Source organism: Loxodonta africana, chromosome 22 (genome assembly GCF_030014295.1).
Source record: "Loxodonta africana isolate mLoxAfr1 chromosome 22, mLoxAfr1.hap2, whole genome shotgun sequence".
NCBI lineage: Eukaryota > Metazoa > Chordata > Mammalia > Proboscidea > Elephantidae > Loxodonta > Loxodonta africana.
This window is the reverse complement of record NC_087363.1, coordinates 30,006,410-30,026,827: the sequence shown is the minus strand read 5'-3', so window position 1 is coordinate 30,026,827 and position 20,418 is coordinate 30,006,410. Positions and strand designations below refer to the sequence as shown.

General features: G+C 48.1%; 1 protein-coding gene across 1 annotated transcript in view; it reads right to left on the bottom strand.

Annotated features, from left to right (window-relative positions):
• The window catches only part of CCDC13 (coiled-coil domain containing 13), a 44,426-nt gene that overhangs the window by 2,707 nt on the left and 21,301 nt on the right, over window positions 1-20,418 (bottom strand). The window contains exons 8-13 of the mRNA XM_003409929.3: window positions 19,009-19,185; window positions 17,192-17,398; window positions 14,899-15,038; window positions 14,295-14,378; window positions 11,925-12,047; window positions 881-1,035 (exon numbers count right to left, since the gene is read on the bottom strand). Of these exons, the coding sequence (XP_003409977.1) occupies window positions 881-1,035; window positions 11,925-12,047; window positions 14,295-14,378; window positions 14,899-15,038; window positions 17,192-17,398; window positions 19,009-19,185 (886 nt within the window). The remainder of the gene's footprint in view (window positions 1-880; window positions 1,036-11,924; window positions 12,048-14,294; window positions 14,379-14,898; window positions 15,039-17,191; window positions 17,399-19,008; window positions 19,186-20,418) is intronic.

The window sequence follows — 20,418 nt, the reverse complement described above, 5'->3', positions numbered from 1 at the left end:
CTACCCCAGAACCTGGAGGGTGGTGGGGTAGGGAGGTCAGAAGGAGACAGGCCCAGCCCCTCCACACTGGAAGTTCTTCTTCCCTGGGGGTTAGCCACCCCAGAAATGGCTTCTGGCTCTGGGATCCCACAACCCCAGCTCACCCCAGCCCAACACGATGCTGATGCTGCTGGTCTGGAAACCACATCTTGAGAACTGCTGTATTAGAGCAATAGGCCTTTTAGATTAAGACAACATTTCCCAGCTTCCTTCTGCAGCTGGATGTGGTCAGGGGACAAGGATATGGGCATTGGGATGAGAGGAGAAGCAACACCTGCAACTTGAGGGCCGTACCCTTAAAAGGACAGGAAGGGGTTGTCTCCTTCCCTTCTCCCCTTCCCTCTGCTGGTAGGGGAAGTGGAGCAGCCATCTTAAACTATGACATAGGAGCTGAGTATCGAGGGTGGTGGAGCCACAGACACAAGAAGGAGCCTGCATTACAGAACCTATGGAGAGGGATACTTAGCTTGACTGCTGCCACTGCTGTGTGTGTCTCCCCAGCAGACCAACTTTGCCCCACAACCAACCCTGAGTACAGTTGGCTCAGGACAGTGTGGGTTCAGGGCTAGGGTAGGGATGGCAGTGGAGGTGGTAGCTCAGGGCAGTCAGCAGAGGCACTACGGGGTAAGGGCTTACAGGTGGGCTGGGCTCCTGATTCTGACTAGGAGGCCAGGGAAAGAGGATACCCAGCAACTGGGGCAGGGAGAGTGCCGCCCTGGTGGAGGCCTCTGCTTCCCACATTCTCACCAGTGGGGCTGAACAGTGCTGCAGGTTGGCTTCGCCATCAGCAGTAAGGTTGGCCCCATCCCCACCTCACCTAGAGTCCCTGCCCCAGCCCTACCTGCTTTGCTCCTGGGGGCTGCTTTCTGTGAGTCCGGCGCCCGCCCGGGCTCCAGGCGCATCTTCTCCAGGTGTTGCTCCAGCACTACAGCACGCTGCCGCTCCTCCTGGAGCTTCCTCTCTGACTCCAGAAGCTTGCTGTTGCTCTCCTCCACCCTGGGAATCAGAGAGGAGCAGCTGCCACACCCCTGGCAGCGCGGGCAGGTCCCATCACACCTGCTCAGGTGCTCGGCGAGGTGGGCAACTCTTAACATTGCTGGTGGTGGGATTTAGTTTTCTTAATTTTTATTGGCGTGACACAGGAATAGGCATTTAAAAATCATATCATTCTCTCCAAGGCTTATGATGAAAAAAATCAGCAGCCCTTCCTCATGTCTATCTCCTGTTCTCCAGAAGCAACCATTTCCAACACTTTTAGCTGTTTCTTTGAATATTTACCGTCAGATTTCTATAGATGCTTATACTGGTATTTTTCCTAAGGTTTAAATAGCATCTTTTTTACTTCCTGTCATGTAACATGAGAATTTAGTTTTCTTAAAGTACTGTCTCCTGAAAACAGAGTCACCTCCCTATCTCTCAGTGTAGTTAGATTACCATTTTTTTTTTCTGAATTAATATTAGGTGGTGTATTAGTTTTCTACTGCTGCTGTAACAAACTGCCATAAATTTAGTGGCTTAGAACAGACCAGATCTATCATCTCACAGGTCTGTAAGTCAAGAGTCTGGCACTTCAGTTGGTTTCTTTGCTCCAGGTTCCACAAGGCTGAAATCAAAGTGTCGGCTCCCCTGGGCTCTTATCTGGAGGCTTTGGGGGACAACTGGTGGCTAGGCTCATTCAGGTTGTTGGTAGAATTCAGTTCTTGGTAGTTTCGGACTGAGGCCTCCATTTCCTTGCTGGTTGCCGGTTTGGGTCGTTCCCAACTTCTAAAGGCCAGCTGACTACCTCTGTCTTCTAAACCAGCAACAGCAGGTCCTTCTCATGTTTAGACTCTCTGCTCTTGTCTGCAGCATCGCTCTGACTGACCCCAGCTGGAGAAATTTCTCTGCCTTTAAGGGCTCCGCGGATTAGATTGGACCCATATGGATAATCCACAATCATCGCCCTATTTTAAGGTCCATAACCATAATTACATCTGCAAAGTCCCTTCTGCCATGTAATACTAAGCACTGATAGATGTAACACCAGAGAGAGAAGGGCACTGGGGGTCAAAGTTCTGCCTACTACAGAGGGTTGCATCGTTAGACCAATTATTCAGAGTGGAGATACACAGTGCACTAATGATTGCCTTTCATATGTAATTTTCTGCTTTTCCTGGAGTTAGTGATCAACTTTCCTCCATTGTTTCATTTTCCACATACTGTACTTGTCATAAATTCATGGGCCTTGAAGGCCTTTTTATGTGGTTATTTCACACCAAGGATTTGTTTTAATCTCTCTGGGACTGGGTGTGGTGTTTCCAGCTTCTGCGGTACTACAGCTCAACCAGAAGGCCAGGGCTCTGCAAATTAGGGTGGCAGCCTCAGTAAGTGGTCTTTCCACCTTGGTGATGGGCCAGAAAGATACAGAATGGCAACAGTTTTGAACAGTATACAGGCCTGGTGGTGAAGTGGTTAAAAGCTGAGGCTGCTAACCAAAATCTACCAGCCGGTCCTTGGAAACCCTATGGGGCAGTGCTACTCTGTCCTATACAGTTGCTATGAGTCAGAATTGATTCGACAGCACACTACAACAACACAATCTTGGCAAGGAAGGTTTAGGGCCCTAGAGAAACATACATGCCCAAAGAGGGCTGTCGAAGCGTATTCTTTGAAACTTCATTTTTAAACCAAAGAAGCTAAAACAATCTAAAAGGTCCATCAACAGGGGAAAGACAAAAAAAATGGTAGCAAACTTGTACTATGGAATATGATGGAGCTGTGCTGGCCAGCATGGTAGCTGCCAGCCTCACATCTACATGTAGGTATTTAAATGAGAATTAATAATTATTCATGAAAATTAACCATTCAGTCCTTCAGTCACACTAGCCACATTTCAAGTGCTCAAGGGCCACATGTGGCTACTGTTTTGAACGGCACAGATACAGAACATTTCCGTCACTGCAGAAGGTTATTCTGGAGAGCACTGCTCTAGAGCAATGAGAAAGAATGAGTAGATAGATCTGTATATATACAAACATGGATAGATCTCTGAGTCATAGGACTGGTGAAAAAGACATATAATATACCATTTATGTTAAAAAAAATTCACTAAATAGTAAATTTTCTATGCCCACCTATTCATGCCTGTAAATGCAGGAGCAAAGGTCTAGAAGGGAACGCTCAACAGATACTGGGGGTGCGGTGGGTCAAGGAGCAGGCTTGGTGGCGACATCCGAATTAGACTTCAGCTTCATCTGTTACCTGGAATGGTAACGAGGAGGCTCCGATCTTTTATTTCTATTGACAAAAGCTTATAAAAAGACTGGGGCACTGACTTTCTGTGATTTGTCAGTTAGAGGCCAGTACAGGATGAGATGTGGCCTTGCCTATCCTCACCTGCCTGGCATGTTGGATGAAAAGTGGCTGGAGCCATTGGGGGTGACTGAGCAGTGGCTTTTGGAGCCAACAACCTGGGCCTCACATTGCTCAGCCTCCTCAAAAATCAGCCTCAGGTAGGGACTCACATGGCTGCCTCATCCCCCACTGGGCATGGGAGGATAAATCCTTTCCATCCATAAATCTGATTGTGTTTCCCAAGGCTGAGGCTAACCCTCACCCATCCACCTCCTGCCCCCTTTAAAATACTCCTGGCCTTGGCATTTCTCATCCAGAATGACCCTCACTATGTCTTGGCTGTGACTTTTCCTCATGAAGCCCTGATCCTGAAAGAAGGTCACACCACTCCATCATCCATTCACTCATTCACTCACAAAACATGTCCTGACTGCCCACATATGCTAGGCACTGTTCTAGGTGTGTAGTGAGGGGCAGTGTACAGGGAGGGGCAGTCTTTTTCCCAGAAGTCACCTGCTGCTGCCAGTGAGCCCAGAGGTCAGAACCCTGTGAAGCTGAGGGAAACTACACCTGTGGCCAGGACTGGCAGATCCAGCAGTACAGTAAGAATACACATAGGTGATGGCAAACCGCTGGGCATTTAAGGGAATCAGTTGCTTGAAAGAGGGGTCCAGGCTGGAAAATCAGCCCAGGTTACCTGTTGACTTGGATATAGCAGAGGAGGCAGGAGGGAGAAGGCTTAAACATGTTTCAGTGACTTCTCAACAAGATTTGAAAAATATTGTAGAAGAGCTAATACAGTGAGAAAGAGCTCTTAGAAACAAGAAGAAACATCTCCGAACTTAAATACTCATCAGAAGTACTGAAAAATGAAATGGTCCCTGGTGAAAATCAAATCAGTGATCTTGAAAACAAACTGGGGAGTTATCCTGGAACACAGAGTAAAAATAACCCAAGAAGTGGCAACTATTAGTGAAAAGATAAGAGCCATGGAGGACAGAATCAGAGAATCTAACCTCCAAATAACAGGACCTCTAGTAAGAATGGGAAATGCAGAAAAGAAGCAATAATGAGAAAAATGATAAAAGAAATTTTCCCTGAGCTCAGAAAGACCTGAAGTTTTCAGATCAAAAGGGCTCACTGCACCAGATAGGATTACAAAAACAGACACCCTTAGACACAGCTGGTGACATATCTGAACTCCAGGATAGGTGAAAATCTTGTATCAACAACCCAGCTAGCAATTTTTGAGTACTTTCCATGAGCCAGGTGCTGTGTTAAGTAAGGCACTGTGCATGCATTATTTTATTTAATTCTCTAAGCAACCAAAAGGACACATTAATATTTCAAGAAGAGACAGAAGGCCTGAACTTTAAAAAAGGTTGTCAAAGATGTACCTTCGAAAAAGATATCAGGCCAAGACAGGTTCTCAAGGAAGTTCTATCTAACCTCCCAGGAACTGATCATTCTTACTGATCAGACTATTCCACAACATAGAAAAAACCGACAGCTTCTCATATGTTTCTAAAAGATCCAATTTCACAGGTAGTGGGAGAGCAAATGTTTTAATTTTCTATTGACACATAACACATTGCTGTGAACTTAGTGGCTTAAAACAACACATATTTATTTTCTCACAGTTCCTTTAGGGCAGAAGCCGAGACTGGGCTTAGCTGGGTTTTCTGCTCAGGGTCTCATACGACCGAAATCACAGTGTCAGAAGGGGCTGCTATGTCATCCCAGGCTCGGAGTCCTCTTCCAAGCTCATTCAGGTTGCTGGCAGAGTTCAGTTCCTTGTGGTTGTAGGACAGTGTCCCCATTTCCTTGCTGGCCATTGGCTGGGAACTGTTGCAGCTCCTAGAGCCCGCCCACCAAGCCCTACCATGGGGCTCTCTCCACAAATTGGCAACTTGCTCCTTCAAGGGCTGCAGGGGAATGTCTCTGCCGCTTCTACTCTCTGACGCCTTCTGTCTCTGACCTCTAAAAACCTGTGGCCGTGGAGTCGATTCCCACTCATAGCAACCCTGTAGGACCAAGGAGAACCTCCCCAAAGAGGTTCCAAGGAGCAGCTGGTGGATTCAAACTGTCGACCTTTTGGTTGGCAGCCAAGCTCTTAACAACTATGCCACCAGGGTTCTCTCTGATCTCTAGATTCTGATTTAAAGGACGAGTCGAAATCAACTAGATGGCAGAAGGTTTGGTTTGGTTTTTGTGGTTTGGTCAGGCCCACTCAGGTCATGTCCCTTTTGATTAACTCCAAGTCATCTGATTAGTAGCCTTGGACAGTGAAATCTATGAGAGCTAGAACTCAACGGGACTGCCTTGTTTTTCCAGGTCTTATGAGTTTCGACTCGACTGTACTGGGTTTGGTTTTTTGGCTTTTGTAAGTTTTCTGCCTTTGACAGGGTGCAGCCTTAATATTTTCTATTGCTCGTCTTAGTGGAAAATTTTTTAGTTTTCCTTGTCTGACAGGTTTCCATCTTACGCAGGTTCTGGCTTTAGAAGGTTTTACTGTATATATCTGCAAAATCTCTTTTGTCATGTCAATTAGTGTAATCATGAGAATGCTATCCTATTATATTCACAGGTTCTGCCCACACTCAAGGGAAGGGAAGTATATAAGCCACGGACACCAAGGGGTGGAAATCTTGGTGGTCATCTTAGAATTCTGCCCATCACAGTAAAAACAGAGGGAAAAAGAAAGAAAATAAAATGCAGTGGAATTGGAAGAGAATACTGCAGCAGAACACTGTTCAAGGAACACAAGGCTTATTCAACACTAGAGGTATAAGACTCAGCATTAGGGTCAGAGCCACGTGATTCTTTTGGTAAAATCATTAGCCATTTCTGACTGAAAAAAAAAAGAGTCAAACGAGAATGGAAGGAAACATCTTAACACAATAAAATATTTTAAAATCAGAAACCAATAACCTATCAATAGAGGAACGGTAAATAAATAATAGTGGATTCACACAATAAAGTACTAAGTAACCATAAAAAGAATATGCTACTGATATGAAGAGAATGTCTGCGATATACTGCTAAGTGAAATAAGTAGCAGAAGAATATGCATAATGTATGATCAACTTAAAAAATTTATAACAAATTAAAAATTTAAAAATCCCGTTGCTGTTGAGTTGATTCTGACTCAGAGCGACACTATAGGACAGAGTAGAACTGCCTCAAAGGGTTTCCATGGCTGTAATCTTTAAGGAAGCAGACTGCCGACATCTTTCTCACATGGAGTGGCCGGTGGCTTTGAACTTTCAACCTTTTGGTTAGCTGCAGAGCGCTTAAGCACTGTGCCATCACACTGTGCCACCAGGGCTCCTTTTAAATTCAAAAACAGATAAATATTAATGCTACGGTACCTCAGCTGATGAATGGAAAACAAAGTTAGAGGGATATGCAGGAATCATTGACCAGTTTATCTGTGGGGAAGGGGCTTTCGTTTCTCTGCTATGTATTTCAGTAATGCTTATATTTTGTTTAACTTTGTAACGGGAAATAATAAAAGACATCAACGGCAAACACCATATAAAATCATAAAGGGTTTTACGAATTCCCACAAAATTTAGGAACCACCAAACTTTTGATTTCTCAGGTTCTTCCCCCAACGTGCCTTCCCCATCATGATAAAATGTCACTGTCGCTCATGCAGTTGCTCAGTCAAAAAGCTTGGGAGTCACCCTTGCCTCCTCTTCCTTCCTCGCCTTCCGCTTCCAATCCATTAGCAGGCCCGGCAGCTTTTCCCCCAAACACACCCCAAAGCCCGTTCCTTCTCACTTCTTCACTGTGGCCTGGGCGGAGGCTGCCCCTCTAGCCTGACCTGTACGGATGTCTAGCTCCACTCAAGACCTCTCAAACCCTTTGAAACTCAGATTTCTTTTTTGATCAGTCTTTGTCCACACTGATTTTCTCTTCCTCAATTACTAACTGGTCTAACTCTGTTAGATCTTCATTTGTCAACGGCTTTGAGTGTGATTCTCACAGTTCTTCAACGTCATGTGTACTAACCAGCCTCACGAAATTCCAAGTATGTCGAAAGATTTGTCTTTTTACTCTGTAATTGAATTTCATTGTATTTAAAACACTTGCAAGAGTCTGATTAACTTGACCCAGTGCCAGTGTGAAGTGAAGAATACTAAGTAGTCAGATCGTTAGTGAATGCTTTTATGTTTAAAATGTTGCTTTCACGGAAACTATAATTGTGGGGATGCTGAGGATTCTCGGATGAGGAGGTCCCTTAGACCCAGAAATTAATTTACTACAATGATACACGATCTTTACAAAGATAAACCTACACAATATTATATAGTATATGCACAACACATAATATTACATACATAGTATACGAAGTGCTCTTGTAAATCAAAGAAAAATATAAAACAACCCTCTAAAAATGTGCAACGGCCTGAACAGGCATTTAACAGAAAAGAACACATAAAAGGCTATGAGCACATTAAAAATATGCTTATTCTCTTTAGGCCATAGCAAAAGCACATTAAAGCAGCAAACTATTAATTTTTTAAATTAGTTTGGCAAAAATATTAAAGACTGATAAAACTGTGTCTGTGAGGATATGCGGAAATGGTCAGTAGTTCACATTATTGGTGAGAATGTAAACTGATTCATTTTAAAAGGGCAGTTTGCCATTATTGTGAACATTTTAAATGTATATATTCTTTGATTCATCAATTCCACTTTTAGGAATTTATGATACAGAAACGCTACCCCCAAAAATGTAAAGATGTGTTTAGTGTGAGTCCATTTTTTAATAGTATATGTAATATATGCACATGTGTATATAAATTGAATGTACAAAGAAAAAAAACTGGATAACAGTTCTTATCTGTGAAGAATGAGGAATTGGGGGCTGGGAAAGGAAGCTTTTTTGCAATAACTAAGTATTACATTGGAGCCCTGGTGGCACAGTGGTTAAGAACTTGGCTGCTAACCAAAAGATCAGCAGCTCAAATCCACCAGTCACTCCTTCAAAACCCTATGGGAGAGTGCCATTCTGTCTATAGAGGTCGCTATGAGTCAGATTTGACTCAACAGCAATGGGTCTGGTTTTGGTTGAAGTATTACTTTTGTAATAGAAAAGCTAATAAAACTTTCAATAAGGGTTTTAATGCCAATGTGAGGGGCAGAAGACATAAACTTGGGCGCCTACAAGGCAGCAAGCTGGAAGTGAGTCTTCTACATAAATCTGGAAGCCTCTAAAGAATGCCTCATTTGAGGTTTAAAAACTATCCATCTACGAGCCCAGGGAAGTGGCAAGGAAGCTCATAGTTTACCAGGGCCTTAAGTGTGGGGGAAAAAAACCACGCATGAGAAACTGAAGCACAAGGGCAGCACTCATGTGTTCAGGAAATTTTAAGTCAATAAATTAACATAAAGTACTAATCAGAGACCACCGAAACCCCAAAGGCTCCACAGAAACAAAAGCAGAGCCACTCTGTAGGAGCACTTTCATAACCCAGGCCCCTTAGGACTCCTAAGAGGAAAAAAAAAAAAAAATCCCCGCTGAAGATAAGCTCACAAAAACAACACAAAAATATAAACCACACAGGGAAATAATTCACCATGAGGGGAGTCAAGAGCATTACTTCGGACCCTAAGTAATGAGGAAGATAGAGCAATTTTAAAGGGACTAAGTATTTGGTTTTTAAGTAAGTCTAATATTTGTTAAAAAGATAAAAGCGAGAAATCTTAATGAAAGAACAAATGCTACAAGAAAGAGAACAGGAGGTTTACATTAGAAATGAAAAATACAGTTCTTAAAGTACATTTCATGCCAGAGGAAGTACAACTGAAGAGATCTTGTGAGCTGGATCATAGATTTGAAGATATTATCTAGAATTCAGCCCAAAGTATTAAGAGACTAAGAACTGCAGTGGAAAGAATAAGAAGATCTAACATATGCTGACTAGGAGGAGTTTTAGATGAAAAGAATAAAGAAAATGGAGGAGAGAAAATGGCTGAACGGTTTTCAGAACTGAAGCTCCTGGATTGAAAAAACACACTAATTCCTGAGCAGGAAAAAGAAAAGAAAGTTTGTATCCAAACACATCATAGAGAAATTTCAAAACATCAAAGACAAACAAAATATCTGAAAAAGCATCCAGAGAGAAAGAACATTACTGACAAAGAAATGACAAATTGATACAGATTTCTTCTTAGCAATGATGGATGATGGAATTATAGCCTTAAAATGCTGAGAAAAAAATATCCATGTATCTAGAATTTTATATGCAATTAAATTATCATTCAAGAGAAAAGCATAATAAAGACATTTAAGAGTGAACAAAGACTCAGAGTTAATCATTTACATACCCTCACCGAACTACAGGATGTACTTTTGTCCAAAGGAAACTAAACCCAGAAGGAAGACTGAGACGCAAGAAGCAACTTCGAGTGAAGAGATTTTGAAACATTTTAAAACGTTTAAATTTCAACATCACTAAATTGTACCTGTAGAAACTGTTAAATTGGTGTATGTTTTGCTGTGTATATCCTCAACAACAGCAACAACAAAATAAGTGAAACTATGTTTAAAAAATTTAAAAAATGCTTAAAATATTAAACATATTGGCAAGAGTAAAGAATAAACCATTTTTTAAAAAAGAACAATGAATTTGGGTGGTTTAATTTCAGGGCATTTAAAAAAGAATGTGAAAGATAAATATTAGGAAACAGTGATGGAAGACCAAGTAGAAAATCAGAATTAAAACATTCTAAATTTATTCTATTGCTTGAAAGATGATAAAGAAACTCATTGGTTTTAGACTTGCTGAGTTTAATGTTAAAAGTTAAGGGTAACCACGGAAACAATAGAGATAGAATGGATAACTTCCAAACTAATAATAGAAAAAAGGAAATAAAACTCAATCAATCTACTATCAGGTTGAAAAATGGAGAAAAAGGAGCAAAGAAAAACCATGGTAAATGGAAAACAGAAGGATAATCAAAATACTCCAAATATTACAATAACAGAAAATGGGTTAAACTCTATTGTTAAAACACAGAAACTCCCAGGTTAAATTTTAAAACAAAGCCAACTCCAAAAAAACCCATTGCCGTCAAGTCAATTCCAACTCATAGCAACCCTATAGGACAGAGTAGAACTGCCCCATAGAGTTTCCAAGGAGCGCCCCATAGATTCAAACCACCAGCCTTCTGATTAGCAGTCGTAGCTCTTTAACCACTATGTCACTAGGGTTTCCAACTAGTATATGCTTTTTTGTAAGAGACGCACTGAGTGGTTTCTGCCACGGCAGACTGACCAGATTAGGCCTCCCTATCATAAAAAAAGAACTAGAAAAATGGATACAAGAAAGCATTTTCAGACACTGGACAACAGGCAGCTGTGATCCCTGAGAGAAGGAAAACAAATAACATGAGTTCTACCCTAGACCTGGCTTTCTGTTTGAGACACTTTTTGCCTGGAATACAGGGAGAGTGAACTCAGGCCGAGCCCAGTGCTCTCAGTGGGCTGAGGAGATGAGACTGGGGGCTGGGGAGGCTGAGGCAGCTGGGTTTGTAGGGTAGAGTCCTGGAGAGGAGGATGATACACAGAAAGACCTCCTCCTGTGCAAGGCTGGGATGGGAATACATACAGAGAATCCCTGAGAAAGGAAGGTCCTGCACTATAAGAATACAAAGCCACTAGGCCTGCACTATGCCAGTGGCTTGGAAGAGACTACCTCAGATCCTGCTACCGAGATCCTTGGACCTTCTTGGGCTCCTCTCTTGCCCTGCACCTTAGAGTCTGCCAGCTACCCAGCACCTTCCAAAAAACTCCCTTTTACTTAATTTAGTTCAGAATTGGTTTCTGTTGTTTGCCACCAAAGAGCTCTAACTGATACACGATATGGCCTGTCAGGCACTCAGTTCTGTCCTTTGTGTTTTTCAGTGCGGAGGCCACACAGTTGGATCATGTGTTGACCAGGCAGCAGCAATTCTTGCCAAAAGGGTCACTTGAGTGAGGGGTACTGATTTATCTGAATGGAAGTCTGTCAACGACCCTCTGGAGAAAACTGTGCCGCCTGGTCTACTGTCTTGGCCTTCAGGCCCAGAGAAGTCTCAGCTACCCCATCTGTCAGCAGCTCTCTTGTTTTTTTGTAATTACAGACATAGGTCTAACCTATGTCTTCTTCCCACCAACTCTCCAACAGCACCAAGCAGAATGCCAGAGTCATCCTAGATTTTAATTATGGTGGGTTGATTTGACTCAACTACTCCAGAGAGTCTCTCCCTGAGACTCCCACCTCATGTCCACATGCCATGTGACAGTCCAACTTGTGCACATGGAGGATAGGGCTGTCCCTATGATGCAGGGCCCCAAGGCTATGGGGCACTTAGATGGGCACACAAGTCATGACTGGGAATACACTAGACCAACCCTGTGGGAGCCAAGCTCTCAGGTGAGGTGGACCCAGACTTGGATGAGGCCCAGCCCCTGGGCAAGGAGGATGCCCTTGTGCCAGGCTGTCCACCCCTATCCCATGCAGGCCCATGAGAGAGTGTCCCTGGGTGCCATGTGTTACCGTTTCTGTAGGACAGTGACAAACTCGGTGAGCCGGTCACGCTCCACCTCAGCGGCCTGCCAGAGGGCCTTGAACTCCGTCACCTGCGCCTGCCAGCCCTTTTGTTCTGGAGTGTCTGAGAACCTGGGGACCAGGGTGGGGGACAAGGAGTAGAGGTCATCTGAAGAGTAGCTTGAAGACATACATTTACCAGGGGCCCTTATAATGGTGGGAGAGATTGGAAGGAAATTGAGGGGTCCTCACAGACAGCCAGAGAGAAAGATGCCAGCTCAGCCCCTCTTGGCTCCCCTCCACGCCCCGGCTTCTTCCTGGCCCTGCTTAAGTCCCTAAGGCTGCAGTTAGCTGGCTCCAAAGCTAGATGCTACAAGGGCTAGAGCTGCATGGGCACCCCAACACTCAATCCCCATGGGGCTAGCTGCTGTGGAAGCTGGCTCTTGGGGGCCTGAAAAGGCCCTGGGTACCTGTGTGGTCTCCGGGACCTGGCCATCCTGCCCAATACCAGGTGGGCTCAGTCCCTGTCTCCCTGCCAACTTGCCTTAGCCCTCCTGTATTTCTCATTTTCCTGGAGTCTGGACAACTTGGCTTTGTGACTAGGTCAGTTTTCTCCAGCCCTGACCAGGCCATCACTGCTTCCCCCTTCCCATTTGGCCCACCTCCCAGCCCCCTACCTGCTGTCTGGGGCCAGGACAGAAGGTGAGCTCTGCCCCAGGGCCCACAGTTGAGTCTTTAGCTGCTCTCTGCCTTGCCCTTCACCTTTTCCAGTGAGGGCCAGGTGACCTGGGCTTGCTCGCTCAGCATGGAAGGTCACAGGGAGGGCCTCAGAGGAGGGTGGTGGACCAAAGGTTGGGTTGGGGGCACACAAGCCCTGGGATCTTGGCCTAGTCCTGAGGCGAACCTGCTCTGGGGTCTTGGGCAGATCTCTTCCCCTCTCTGGACCCTAGTCCTCTCTCTGAACACTGAGGGGCTGGTTGAAACGGGCTTGGGGACTGCAGACCCTTCCAAGCTCTAACTCCTGACTATGCTTGAAGGCCTTGCTACTGAAAAAGGCCTCTGTCCCAGACCTCTTGAGTCAGGGCCTGCACTTTAATGAGCACCCAGGTGATTTGTGGGCATGCTGCAACTTGAAAAGCCCTGCTCCAAGTCACCTCCAGGATTCTCAAATGGGAGGAAGGGGAGCAGGGGGAAGGGGCTTCTGCCCCTTCAGACCCCAGCAGAAGGGAATGGGTTCAAACCATGTAGCCCTGGGATCACTCTCTGGGATCACTCCTGCCCTGCCACTGAGGGGAGGGGACTGGAAGCTCCATGAGGGCAGGGCCTGCATGTAGTTCCGTAAATGTTTGCACGCTGAGGAAGAACAAGCTTGAGAATCGTCAGTCTGGGCAGCCAAGGAGCACATTGGTTCCTGCCATCCCTGTGGAGGGCAAAAGTCATAGCCACATAGGCCTGGAAGGGAGCTGAAGGGGTCATCTTGTCTACCTTCTGGCTCCCACTACTGGAGAGTGGTTTCTTTTGTAACTAAAAACTCAGAGGCAGAGCCTGCCTGTTCTCCTTGGTGGTGGGATGAGACCTCCCCACCCTCAGGGGTGTGGCATGCTCCCTGTGGCTCAGAGTCAGCTCACTCTCCCCCAAGTACCCTTATGGCCCCTCATGACCTACAGGGGTGGCTTTGGCCCATAGTGCCTGAGCAACCTGAGTGCTGTAGGCACTCCTTGGGAGACAGCAGCCCAGATGAAAAACCTACTTGCCCAGAGTCACACAGCAGTTCCAACACAGGGCTAGAGGCACTCGGAGGCCTTGCCCGGAACCTGGGCTGACTTGCCTCAGGGGGCTGACAGCAGGAGCAGGGCTCCAGTGGACAGTGGGCAGGGCTCAAGACGGGACTATGAGGCAGGAAAAAGTCATCCTTTGTCTGTGAGCTGGCAGGAGGAACAAAGGGCCTATTGAAGCCCTAAGGCTTGATTCTATCAACAAAGAGGGGCCAGAGAGCTGAGGGGATATCAGTCGCTTAGAGTGAGAACTCATATGACGTGAAACTTTCCCCCTACAGACTGATTCTCAATGGAAAAGAAGGCAAGGGAAGGTGCTGGAAGTCAGGCCCTGGAAGATTCCTTGTGTTAACTCTCTGGTACTAGGAAGAAACACTGGCCTGGGAGTCACAGGGCTGAGGGTCTAGTCCTGAAACCTGCTTGCTCTGCCACCTCAGGCAAGAAATTGGACCTTCCCAATCCTCCATGTCCTTATGTAACCTTGGAAGAGTCCCCGGATTTTGCCTGGCCTCCATTTCCCTTCCTTTTAAATGGGATGTCAATGTTGGCTGAGCAACCAAGGGTGGGAAGGGCCATGGGGGTCTGAGTGTCCTGGGTTCCATACCTGGGTGAGGGCCCATGAGGACTGGGCAGAGAGGGCCGCGTGAGAGCAGATTCCACCAGCGTGTGGCCCAGGCTGGTCACAGAGCTGCGTGAAGGTGGAAGAGGCCCATCACCAGGGCAAGGCAGGCTGGGCCCCACTGGGCCTCACTTCTCTGCATGTGCTCAGCTGGGAGGGGAGCAGGGGCCAGCAGGGATCCCAGGAGACTGAGCAAGTAGCCAGTACCGGCCATCGCAGCAGCCCTGGCTGGGCAGCCGTGTGGATTTGCAACCCTTCTTTCCAGAACTCCAACTTGCTCAGAATGAGACAGAACCAGGAGACATCAGAGCCTCAGACAATCAAACCCAGGTCTCTTTGAGATTCCTTGGAGCAGATACGTTTTGGGGCCAGCTGAGAGTGAATCCAACACACAATACTATCTCGGCCTCAGTGGCTCCCACCTGCAGATGCAGTGCTACATAATAGGAGAGGCCCACATATTGGAAAGCCAGAGCTACAGTCATCTTAAAATTGTTTCCGTGGCTTCCCATCAAAGACGGCAGGAAGCAGCCTTTCTTCTGAATAATTAATATTTACTTTCCAACCCCACCATTCCTTTTTTTCTTACCGAGCAGATCCAAGCCTGCCAACGTGATCGCCTGCTGAGGCCGGGGACTTGGTCAGGCCTGGCTCCTCCAGGACCTTGGCGGAGGCATGGCTGACCTCAGGCCCACTGGACCCCTCGCCCATGCCTTTATTCCGAAGGTACTGCAGGGAATAGACATGGGTCTGATTCTTGGGGCTTTGGCTCTGAGGCCTGGAGAAGGCAGGAAGGGGCTTGGCTTGATTTCAGGTCTTTCAGGGAGTATGAAACAGGCTTCTTTAAAGAGAGAAAAAACGAGGTCAGTTTGGTGGAGCTGCTGCTTGCATGACAATGACATCTAATAATGCCTCTTTTCAAAAAGGGAACTACATGGTGTGAGGATGGTGACTGAGCCAGGAAGCTGGTCAACATACAGGTCCCAAAGAGAGGTGGAGCCTTCCATATGAGGCAGGTCAGAGGCTGCCCGTCTCCTCGGGGCCTACCTCTCTGGCAGCCTCATGAATGCTAGCTAGGTACAGCTTGAGGCCAGCTTCCTTCCAGGCACCTGGAGCCAGAGAGGCTGGCAGGGCCTCAGCAAGGGTCAGCAGCCTTGGGTGGAGGCTGGGCTTCCTAGGCCTCTCCCTGAATCGTGCCCCTCCTAGGTATGTTCTGGATACCTGGTGGGGCCTGGCTGAAGACGGAACATTAGAGGACCCCCACCATTGATGGGAAGACAGTTGAAGTGAACCCTAAAGAGCCTGGCATGCCCTCCAGCCCCACCCATTCTGAGATAACCTACGATGTATGCTAATTGTCTGGTGGGTAATGCTTGGCCAACTGGCTGATGAATTCTGAGGTAAGGATTGGTCCTCCCTTGTGGACCTAGAGCAGGGACAGCAGTGAGGTGAAGATTCTGGAATGTTCTTGTGCCCCTTCAGACTTCACTTCCCAGTGAGCCTGCAACGGGAAGCAGGGTGAGGACTACAAGATAACACTCCCACTCATAACCACACATGCTCTGCTCTCAGGCCTTCTCCATGTTTCGGGCTCCTCCAGCCTCAGGCTTCAGGTATCTCTACCACAGCCAATCCTGTGGTCCCAGGCTCCCCTGGCCTCCAGAGACAGATGGCTGCAAGACAAACCAGGTTGGCCAGCCCACCCCACCTGAGGCTGAGACAAGGGGCTCCTGGGCTCCCACACCTCTGACCAGACCACGGGTCCCTAGAACAAAGGGCAAGGCTGCTCTCTGACACAACTCTGGCTGTACCAGTCAAGTTCCCAGGGTGCCAGAGGCTGTGGGGCTCCTCTTCCACTGGGAGACCTGAGTGCCTGTCAAGGAATCCTTCCTCCAGAGACCACCAGTGACACCCTTCTCTGCCCCTCCAGCACCACCACCACCACAGGAAGGAGCCATAGAGAGCTGAAGGTGCCTGACTCTAAGCAGCCCCAAGCTACGCCCTCAAAGCATCTGCAAGGCAAAATATCTTCAGGGGTTCACCACTGGATAAACATTTACTGAGTATCTATTGTGTGCTTGGTCCTGGGCCACCGCCTATGCTCCCTCGAGGAGACTTCAGGGGATGCAACAGGAAACCGACTACACAGCATGACAAAGGTTTGGCTTGGGGACGCACAGGGAGTTAGGAGAGTGCCCAGGAGGCGCACATAACATATACAGTGGGGGTCCTGGGACTTCCCATAAGAGGTCGTGACTAGGTAAGCCCTAAAGGCTGAGGGGCAGCTGGCCAGGCAGAGGCCATGGGGGAGGAAGGGGAAGGAGCGTTCTGAGGCATGTGAGCAGACCTGGAGTCAGGGGACAGAGAGCCCACGTGAGGTGCTAAATGGCGTCCATGGGCCAGAGTGTGGGGAGAAGGGAAGGATGAAGAGAAGATGCAGGAGTGGTGGCAGCAAGAACTAGTCACATGCCTGGAAGCTGGTTGACGAGAAGTTTGGCCTTCCACCTGTCATCCCGTTGCCTGGAATGTGAATGTAATGGCCGGAGCTGTAGCTACCATCTTGGATCATGAGGATGAGGGCCACAGCTGCGGATGGGAGCCAGAGAGCGGGAAGGAGCCTGGATCCTTGAGGAATTGATGAGGCAGAGGATCGTGGGGAGCCATGAACAGGTTTTAAGCAGAGCAGGAACATAATCAGGTTTGTATTTTAGAAAGGAAAACTGTATGCAGAATGTGCTAGGGGGTCAGGTGGAGGCAGGTAGGACGTGGTGTGGCTTGAGCTAAGTCAGGTAAAAAGAAGTGAAAAGAGTCGAGATTCCTCCAGAGGGTGGATGGGCTTGCCAGGGGCTGAAAATAGGTACCAATGCCAGTGCCCCACTCACCTGCACACTGAGTTGCCCAATCTCCAACTCCAGCTGCCGCACCTTGGCCTCCCGCTCAGCCACCATGGCCCGGAGCTGGGCGACGAGGCTGCTGCTCCGCTGAGCCTCGCTGTTGAGCTTCTGGTCCAGGCGGTGGTGGGACGCTCTCGTCTTTTCCTCTTGTAGACTCAGACTGCCCAGGATCTCCTGTAGCTGCTTCAGCTGGTCCTGGGGCGTCAGGGGGAGGGTGGCTGTGGGTCAGCCATGGGAAGGAAGGACAAGGACTGGCTGCCTCCCTTCACCCCCAGCACCCACCCCCTCTCTGCTCCCAGAGGAAACTGACAGAGGACTGACTGTTCCTTTGAGAGGCAGCAGGAACCCCTACCTTGCCTGCCCTCTGGGCCCAGGATGCTTCAACCAGGCAGGTGGGGACAACACCTGTACCTTTCCTTCTCCTGTCCTCAACTTTCTCCTCCCTGAGTTTGGGCCATGAAGGCCATCCAAGGGGCTCTTGAGGACAGCAGAAAACAGTTTGCTTCAGCTGGTAGGGATATCTGTGTGAAATAAACCCTGATCCCACTCTGCTGGGAGACCACACTGGGAGGCAGTGCATGGAGCCCTTGCCAGGGATCGCTAGGCCTGAGATTCCAGCACCTGACTGAGGCCCACGCCCTGGGGATGCCTCCAAGGAGATTCCTAGAACAGAGGCTTCCTGCCTGGAGCCAATGAAGAGGGACTGTGTCAGTGATTTGGGCCAGGCAGAGACTGTTGTCCCCATCTCACAGATGTGGAAACCAAGGGCTAGAGAACACAAGGGCACACAGCTGGTCAATGGCAGGCTGGGGCTGGTTAGCAGCTCCCATCATGCCACCTTCAGTAACCAGAATGGTGGGCACACAGGGACCTCAGAGGACACCCTCCTCACACCTTTAGTTTAAAAACTGGGGAGCTGTGGCTGAGAGGGGATGTAACTGGCCCAGGGCCACAAAAAGAACTACGGGCAGGGCCAGGCCTAGATTTCTGATCTTTTGTGTCCTGCCCACTGCTTTGTCTTGTGAAATTCTTACCGACTAAGGTGGGTGCCTGAGCCAGCACTGGCCCCCCAAGCATCCCAGCAAAGGGCACCACTTGGAATTTAGATACCAAAGCCCTGGGGTGCCTAAGTTCCCAGAGAGGAAAGCCCAGTAGGCTGTAGGGTGGGAATAGCAGTGTGGCCTTCCTAACTGAACAGGGGTTTTACAGTCAGGTAAACAACGTTTGAACCCAGGTGTGCAGCCTTGGATGAGTCCTCTGACTTAGTTTCCCCTCCGTGAAATGAGATTATAATAGATGACCCTAGGGGTTGTCTTGGGCTTAACCATGATAAGCCACCCTCCCAGTGACCAAAGAGGAGGTGCTCTCTACATGGAGGTTACTGCTCTCACACAGACAATAATTTGTACTGGCCCCCTCAGCTGTCCCTTCCATTCCTTGATGCAAAACAGCACAGATGTAATCCTGTCCCCTTCCTCCTCACACATTTCTTTCTCCGTTGGGATTTGCAAGGCCAGTGGCTCATGTTTGGCACAGCCAGTGTCGCAGGCAGCCTTTCTGAGCTGCTCCCATTCTGGGACGGGGCTTTGGGGCTGGGGCCCATCTGGAGGCAATGGGCTTCTAGGTTGCACAGGTGGCATTTTAGAGTGAGAAGGTCCATCTGGTGGGGGCTGGGTCACAGTGCTCTGGGCAGGGTGGGCTCCATCCTGCCTGAGTGGCTGGGCTGTATACCATGAGGGAGTCAATGAGCTGAGTGGGTGGGCTGTACCATGAGGGCCCCAGTGAGCTGAGTGGGTGGGCCGTACCATGAGGGCATCGATCAGCTCATCGTCATGCCTGCCCTTCTCCACCAAGGTGCCCATCTGACTCCTGAGGGTCTTTACTTCGCTTGACAGCACCTTATTCCGAGATTTCACACCCTCAAATTTCTTTCTCAGCTCTTCGAGCTCTTTCTGGAGGGTGTCCCGCTCACTCGCAAGTTTCTGTAACCAGAAAACACAATCATGGGCAACAGGGCTTAGTGGGACCTCGGCCACTTCTGTCACTGGTGAGGCCCAGAGAGGGAAAGACACCTGCTGAAGGTCACAGAACAAGCCAGCAGACTCCCAGCATAGGGCTTCCAGCCCAGGACTCTCAGGGCTGTCTGTGGGCCTGCAGCCTTCCTCCCCTCCCCTCGCACACAATGGACTCACTAATGCAAGGCAGCACTCTTCTCTGCAGCCCAAGGACACAGGCTTCCAGGCAGCTGCCCCTGTTCTGCCAGAGTTGGGACACAAGAGGAGACCCACTGGCCATCTCTGTGTGTGTCCTCCAGAGAGCATGGCTGTCCCCACCCTCTGCCACTCCCTGAGCACGAACAGCACAAAGTCTCGGGTTCAAGCTGAAGCACCTCACCACACTGAAAGCTAGAATGAGAAGAAGGTTCCACTCGCCACTCCATTCTCTCACTTCCCCCACACAATCCAGGACATCACCCTAGACTCTGCCTTGCTTTGGTGGGCTACAAGCTGGAAATGCATGTGCTTCTCATGCCTTTGGCAGTCTCTCAGTAATTCATTCCTTCAGTCTCAAATACCTCCTGACGGCTTACTGTGTGCTTGCCATTGCTACAGGTGCTCCGGATACAGCATAGAACAAAACAAAGGTCCTTGTTTCCAGGGAGCAAACATCCTAGCAGGGAAGACAATCAACAGCAATGCCTATTTGATAAATCAAATGATGATAAGGCTAAAAGTGGGAACAGTAGGCAGGGGCGCAGTCAGAGAAGGCCTCTCTGAAAAGGTGACATCTGAGCAGAGACTGAAGGAGGTAAGGGTAGAAGCAGAGGCCCTGGGATGGAACCAGTGTGGCTGGCGCACAGTGGGCGAAGGGGCAGGTCAGGGCAAGGTCTGAGTAAATAATCCTCAGAGCCGAGATCAAGACACCGAGGAATGTCTCGGGCAGTGGGTGATATAATCTGACTTGCGTTCAGGGTGCAATTATCTCTGGAAAAGTGTTTTCAGATCCTGGATGAAGTGAATTACAGAAATGCAAAACTGTAAAACATGATGAATCCATAGAACCACAAGCAAATAAAAGCTATTCTGGCTCTTTGCAGGGAGGCAGCCATTGTTCACCTGTTTTATGATGTCCGCATTCCAGGTGCCAGTGGGTGCCTAACAGAGGAAAGGCACACAGGACATCATTTCCTTCTACTCATCGTGTGGCTTACAGTT